This window comes from Chelonoidis abingdonii, chromosome 2, assembly GCF_003597395.2.
Source record: "Chelonoidis abingdonii isolate Lonesome George chromosome 2, CheloAbing_2.0, whole genome shotgun sequence".
In the NCBI taxonomy this organism is placed as follows: domain Eukaryota; kingdom Metazoa; phylum Chordata; order Testudines; family Testudinidae; genus Chelonoidis; species Chelonoidis abingdonii.
The window spans coordinates 109,191,032-109,198,573 of NC_133770.1; the positions used below are offsets into that span (position 1 = coordinate 109,191,032).

Sequence of the window (7,542 nt, forward strand, 5' to 3'; positions counted from 1 at the left end):
TTCGATTTTCTTAGGCTTATCCACTTACCACTCTTCAGAAATATTTCCTGAACGATCAGCTAACATCTTTTCACTTCGCATTCTTGGACATACATTTTTCTTCTTATTTGAGTGCTGGTCTCTGTGGGTATTCACTGTGGGTGCACATGCACACTGTGCACTTGGGACCAGAAATTCTTCAACAGAAGTGTCCATTAGTCTGTTTCATCATGCTGCCACCTGACTGCGCAAGGGGCGGCATAGACCAGCTGCTGCTCCAGTTCTTTTCTATAGCTCGCACTCTGAGAGGGCACCTTGTGTGTCTGTAAGCTTTCTAGCTTTTTTCTTTGAACTTTGACCTGTAAATAGTCTTTTATATTAGATAGTAATTAAGTTGTAGATAGTTGGGGGGGGGGGTTGTCCTCTCTGTTGTTCCCCCCACTGTTTGGGGCACATACCCTCATATGCCCAGAGTCCTAGGCTTCAAGCCCATCATGGCTTGCTCTTTGGTCTTCCTGCTGAGTGACATGAGGAGAGCTGCCTGTACTGTCTCAGGGAGTCATGCATTACATCAGTGAGAGACCTGCTGCTCCTTTCCATCTCTCAGTCTTGAGAATTCAGACTCTGCAGGCATCTAATGGAATTCTCCATGAGGCCACTGTCTGATCTGGTATCCTCCTTGTCAGCCAGAGACTTCAGGCTTTGCTCTTCCTGCACTGGCATTTTCCAGAATCTTACAAACACTCCATGAAATGAAGCCATAAAAAAGATAAGGAGAAATATGCTCATAAAAAGAGACACAAATCACCCTATAATTCCTGTAAGAAAAGAACCGCATTTCCCCTTCCCTTTAGCACTCTGAGACTCTCTTCCCTGGAGTGGGTGCAACCGGAGCTAACAGGGAACACAGACTGACACTGGCAGTACCAGGAGCTTCAAGTGCATTGAAATAATCTACTAAGGCACATAAAGATAGAAAGGCGTATTCACCTTGCACACTTGCAGTACCACACTGCACCAAGACCACCGTGCCCATGCACACACTGGTGGACCAGCCTATACCGAAGACTCCTGCTAGTTCTCCTACCACCAGACCTCATTACAGCCTTCTTGAGGACTTGGTGATTTAAACAGATCTTGAGTCACTGATCCTGTCACATCCAGTTTTAGTAAGAGATATCACTACCTCGTCCACTTCATTCACCAGTCCTGAGTACTAGTCAAGGTGTGATGCTGGTCATGGGGGCTTTGGCTTTGACCGTGCTGTCGTACTGGGATGACTCTTACTCCATGGATGAACAGGGGACAGTATTGCTGATTTCCCTAATGGTTCGGACATGGACATCAGCCCATAAAGGGCTTCCAGAACCTCCCAGAGGCCCCTGTATCCCAATGACACACATTATGGAGTTAGGTACCAGTGGTGTCCCCAAAGGGCCCACCTCCATATCTCTATTATCCCCACACACTGGCCCTTACTGGAGCTCTTGGATTCCATACCACTGAGCTTCTAACTATGAGAACCCACTGCATCACTTTTGGAAGAGTGCCTCCAAGAGAGAAGCCTCAGCTCCTCTCTCCCCCTCCCCGCTGGAGCACATAGGAGCAAGAGCAGCAGGTACTGCTGGATCTGACAACAGCATCTTTTATCTCCGATGAGGCGCCAGCCTCTCCCTCCCCCTCTGGATGATTACAGGCAGCACTAGGACCTTCTTAGGAGGATTGAAGAAACCCTCCAGATTCCATTGGAAGTGGATCAGGATCCTAAACACAAACTTTTGGACATTCTCAAGTCTATGGCTTCTTCTAAGGTGGATATCCTTATTAATGAAGCCCTTCTGCGGCCTGTTAAGGACATTTGGCACATACCAGCTACCTCTGCTTTGCTCCTGAAGAGGGTTGAGAAGACTTCTTTTGTTCCCTCCATCAGAGTTGAATGTTTTCTTACCCTAATCACAAGTTTCTGGTTGTCTAAGCAGTCATAGAGAAGAACAGGCTAATCCTGCCCAGGCCCACTCCTTCAGACAAGGATGCCAGGAGCCTACCTTCAGCAGAAACAATGTTTTCATCAGCTAACCTACTGTTTCGTATTGCAAATTACCAGGCACTCAAGTCAAAATGTGACTTAATTATAACAAGCTGTCGGAGTTCATCAGTAAACTACTTCAGGAATGTAGGTCCCGGTTACTATCTTAGATGGAGGGAAGCTAGTGGCCAGATAGTCCCCTCAGGTGTCACTTGATGCAGTGACTCAGCTGCTGGCTCCATGGAAACATGGTGGTTATGAGGCGGGCCTCTTGGCTGCAGTCATCAGCGTTCCAGGCAACAGCTGAAGATCTCCCCTTTTGAGAATAACAACCTATTCAACAAGAAAAGCGATAAGTAGCTTCACTCCCTTCAGGACTCTCGTGACATCCCTTTGCTCCTAGGGAATATACACTCCGGCATTTTGCAAGAAAAATTCTCAGCAACCACTGCATTAATACCAGCCTACCCTTCAGCTGTTCTATCACCAAAGGGCCTACAGGCACAGTTGCCAACTTTCAGAATAAGCCAAAACTCAAGCTAATCCCATTTCAAAACAAGCCAATCCCTAAGAACCCCAACACTCTATGTGACTAGATTCCCCCCCCGCCCCGCCCCGCCCCGACATGCAGTCTGGGACTGTGGTGGACCCACAACAAGCTACAAGCCAAAAACTAGCCAACAAGCAACTTTCAAGCCAATTAAGCCAAAACCACAGTATGTTTGTCAATATCACTTTTCATAGCCTCCCAGGTAACTACTAAGTGTGCTGTGATATTGAGAGATACAAAATCACTTTTCAAAGCAAGCCCCAGGACCCATTAAGCCCTGGATGGGGTCGGCCGAAGAGGGAGGCAGCATTATTTTTGTTATTCAACCTGTCAAAGACCCTACAAATATACATTACAATGATTTGGATGTGAATCTGTGCATATTTGTTTTTCCTAATGTTAATTAAGTATTTTAGGAAAAAAGTGTCAGTGTGGCTACCAGGGAGAGTTTGTGGCTGCACTCTGAGGCCACCAAAAATTTTGTTGGGAAAACCACTGTGTTGGTTTAAATCATACCAAATTTTTTATATGTTTCTAAGAAGACTGAAAAATATCTTTACAATATAAATATTTCCTCTTTCTTGTTGAGTCAGGAGTATCTAGTACAGCAGTCCCTAAGCATAAAATATCTTTTTGCATATCTGTCTGTAGGGAGTCTCATCTCTGGCAGAACAAACATTAAATGTGCACCTTAATTTTCATCAGAAAGTCTCCAGATTTATCTTTGCAAATGGTCCAGAAGTCACATGGGGAGGGGGAGAGTACAGCTTTCTGGGGAGCAGCTTACTAAATTCACAATAGTGTAGATATTAAACAGGAGATGCAATCACATACATATTTAGCAATTCACACCTTCAAAGTGTTGTTCAAATGTTGTTATACTGCCACTACTCGTGTAAGGGAGGTGTTATCTCTATTTTACAGGAGGGGGGCATTGAGGCAAAGGTCACACAGCAAATTGGTAGCGCATACAGTTCACCTGACCACTCTGGCTAGCATGTCTAACTTAAATCAAGTTATGCTTTAGTATCAAAAGCCATAGAAGTTGAAGAAGGAGAATTGTAGAATACACTGATGGCTGTGTGCACATAAATTCCCAGTGTTTTGCTTGATGTAACATGTTTACATCATAACCAGACTAAGTTTCATTTATTGTTTTAGCATGGTGGTTGATGTCATGGAAACCTCCTTGAGCAAAGCTTTCTGTAACGAAGAGGGAGAATAGCTTAAGACCACTTGAAGTAGACAAGGAACTTTGGTATACCAATCTAATTAACATGAAAGGTGCTCAAATGCTTCAGTGATAGAAGAAAATACAAAACCTTAAAATAGATAATTTTCATGTGGCAGTTCCGAATGACCACTAACTTCAAGGGAAATTAAGAGAACATCTTCATTGTTAATATCTTGTCTCATCATTATCTTGTGATAGGCCTACCCTTCTTAAGTAGATGACTGACACCAGACTTACCAATATAAACAGCCTCTCCAAACTAAAGTAGTGTAACAATTTGTGATACCGTTACGCATGTTAAATAATGCACTGATTTCAATGGCACTGCTCATAGCATAAGATGCATTACAATTTGACCCTTAGTGAATTTAATTAATTGGGCTATTTTATTTCATTTCTTGTTGCTTGTCACAACAAAGTATAAGATTTACTCTCTCAGAACAAAAGTCATCCCTGTAATTTCAGCATCATTTATGTCCCTCTTACACTTCTCAGTGCTTAAGTGGATTTTAAGTAGGATATAGGTCTTGTACAGATTCCCTGTACAGCAGCGAATTTCACCCTTAATATTTTAGTATTTGTTGCATATCCTTTACAGTGAAGGGCTCTATAGGATGATACCCAGGCATCTTTATCTCCCACTGAAGAGAAACAACTACAGTGTTCTACCCCAGAAGTATAGGTAGAATAATACTGTATCTAACTGAAAGTTTAGGCAATCAGAAAGCGTTATCACTTGTAATATGACCAGGATACCAGAGTTAACAGCTATATTGGTCGGAAAAATCCAAAATCTTAAAAATGAGTTGTGGGTGCCTTTTTTTTTTTTAATTAAATTTGAAAAATAGTGTACCTCCCACAGGACTGTGTTTGGGGCATTAGTTCAGTAGTGCCTTAGAAGGAAGAATATCACTTCTTGCAGTAGCTGAAGTCTCCCATTCAAGTACTGATCCAGCCCAGTGATGCTCAGCTTTTGAAAACCGAAAGGATCAGAGAACCAAGTGGTACTACCATAAAATTAGATACTTTAAATGCAATATGCTGATTTTAAACTTGGTGAGTGATGGCAGTTCTATTATGTGCAAAACTTTGAGCAAGAATCCAAAAACAAAGCCTAACATTTTAGTTGTCTAAGTTACGGTCAGTCATTAAATATACAAAGTATAAAATTATGCAAGTTCAACTTCATTTAAAAAGTACACTTGTGTAATGTAAGTTCTAGTAGACCGCTGAAGAGTTGCCCCTGTAGAAGATACCTAAGGGTCTAATCCAGTGTCCACTGGAACTCACTGATTTCATTAGGCACTAGCTCAGCCTATAGGTGTGGTATATCTGGTACACAGACCTTGAACAAAATGATACTCTTTTATTCCCAAGAGAGTATTATTCAAATTAACACATGAATCATTTCATTTGTCCTCCACAAATAGTTGGCTTCTACTTTTTGTTTGCAAAGAAAACTCAAAAACAGTATTTTATAAGAGGTAGTGCCCCAGCCTGAAGAGACTATTGTCAGGCAGTTCTCCTGCCTTGTGGTTGGAAACAAACATCTTTCTGTGAACTCTAAAATAGGGTGCTTTGCTTATTGCTGGTTAACATATCAATATATAGAGTGAATAAGTGGTGGTACAGTTTTAAATTACTCTGTTATATTGGAGACAGGAAACATTTTCTCAGCTAACACAAAATAAAGCTTGGATACTTTACAAATATTATAGTATATTCTAAACATGTTTCCAGTGGAAGAAGCAATAAAATCTAAAGTAAAATGCTTGATAACCTGTAGTGATGCTATAGTGTTCTACTCTTTCTGGACAATACAAAGCGTTTCTCACATCTGAAATCTGTACTTATCTACAGGAACAGACTCTGCCCAGATTCTATCATGGCTGTGTATGATCTTACTACAAAATACTGTACAACTAGCACACCTATACATATTCCTGAATGGAGGGGGAGTGTGCATACAAAACCCCAGTATAAAGAAAGAATAGATGGTTCTCATTCCCTTTTCTAATGAAATATCCTCTTTTTAAAATCAAAACTAAATGACATTAGTAACAAAAAGTATGTTACTTTTAATTTTATACTAAGTCTGCAGTATTAAGAAGCAAAAACTATAGATGTAGATATAATTATTAATTTCCTTTTTTTTTAGGCCCAAACTGCTTTGCAGAAACCACTGTCATTCCAGCTGGCCGAGAGGTGAAGACTGATGAATGTACTATATGTCACTGTACTTACGAAGAAGGCACTTGGAGAATTGAACGACAAGCTATGTGCACTAGACATGAATGCAAACAGATCTAGGGAATCTACAAATCAAAAGTACTATGATGTTTTTATAAAATATTTCACTGTGGTGAAAACCCTAGATAAGCCTGAGAAAGATTATTCATTGTAATAAGAATATTTTTGGTGAGGAGAAAAGATAATCATATTGCAGTATTACATTCTGATGAAAAACAAAATACCAAGACAAAGAAATCCATATATTTAAAAAAGTTTGGACATAAAAAATCCTGTTTTAACATTTTATTTTCATGGTGAGTGCACTGAGTACACTCTATCAAATATTCTATGTATTTATATAATTCCATGATAGAGGTTAAAATAAATGTTTTATAGAGATACAGCTTAAAATACGGTACGGTTGCCTGTCCTATTGTGTACATGCACCATGCCTAAAACATTTCCGTTTTAGTTTTCTCATGACTTTATTTTTGGTGGGCAACAATAATAAAGGTGTGGCCAGAAAATAGCCAGCAAATCAATCACATATTTCAGGTACTTTGAAGTTCTACCTTTTGAAAATATAGGGTATAAGCTTTAAAAGAATGTGCTAAATTTATTATTTGTGCAAAAGTAAGCCAGATTCTCTCCTCAGTTATTCTGATGCATCTCCAGTCGGCCTGCACTAGTATAACTGGGAAGACTTTGATCATAGTAATTGTTTCAGAACTCTAAACATGGATCCTATAAGAATTAACTTCAGGTATATGCACATCACATCACATCACATCAGGATGAATTCTTTTGTGATGTAAAGCGTCCCATATCTGATATAATGGCTGTAAGTGACAAAACAATGAAACTTGCAACAAATTTACATTTAATGGTTGTGAAAAACAAGTACAACTGACAACAGAGGGTGACAGGGCATGTAACAGGAGAAGCAACTAACCAGCTGTAAGATAAAGCAGGTCTCCACTATTTTATTTAAACATGCTTTTGTTTTTCTGCTACTCTCATATATTACACTTGGGTTGAATCACTACTGAGGCCCAGGTTCAAGAAAGCACTTAAGTATGGACTTAACATATGCTTTGCTGAATTAGTGCAATATTAGGAATTAGTAGTTGACTACATGACACCTGATGCGTAACTTACATTGTTTCTCTCTCAGACTTCTATCAGGATTTTAATGGAAGTTTTGCCATTGACTTCGAGGGGCCAGGATTTCACATCAAGTATGGATTTTGCCCACATAGCTATCAAGTGCCAGACAATTGTTTTTCTCTCAACCAGATCAAGGACAAGCAAATTTAAGTAACCATAACAATTACAAATCTGAAGAAAAATAATCTAACTAAAGGTGGCAGAATTTGGCCCTAAATCAAAGCCAAATCCTATTCACCTTACAAAAGTAGTTATGTTACTCAGATGAATAAAGCAAACAGATTTTGGTCCCAAGTTGCTAAGAGCTAGATTCAGAAAGGTACTTAGGATTCCAATGTTTAGGTGCCACTGGCA

At 39.9% G+C, this 7,542-nt stretch overlaps 1 protein-coding gene across 2 annotated transcripts in view; it reads left to right on the forward strand.

The window, feature by feature from the left end:
• Positions 1–7,247, forward strand: part of VWC2 (von Willebrand factor C domain containing 2) — an 81,282-nt gene extending 74,035 nt beyond the window's left edge. The window contains exons 3-4 of one of the 2 annotated variants that reach the window (XR_012655256.1): positions 5,948–6,335; positions 7,196–7,247. Coding sequence is in view for 1 of the 2 variants with exons in the window: in XM_032800297.2 (XP_032656188.1) it covers positions 5,948–6,099 (152 nt within the window). In the remaining variant the exon portion in view is untranslated. Of the gene's footprint in view, positions 1–5,947; positions 6,655–7,195 lie in introns of those variants that run through there. The other variant, XM_032800297.2, reaches the window with a different exon arrangement.
• Positions 7,248–7,542: the final 295 nt, after the last annotated feature.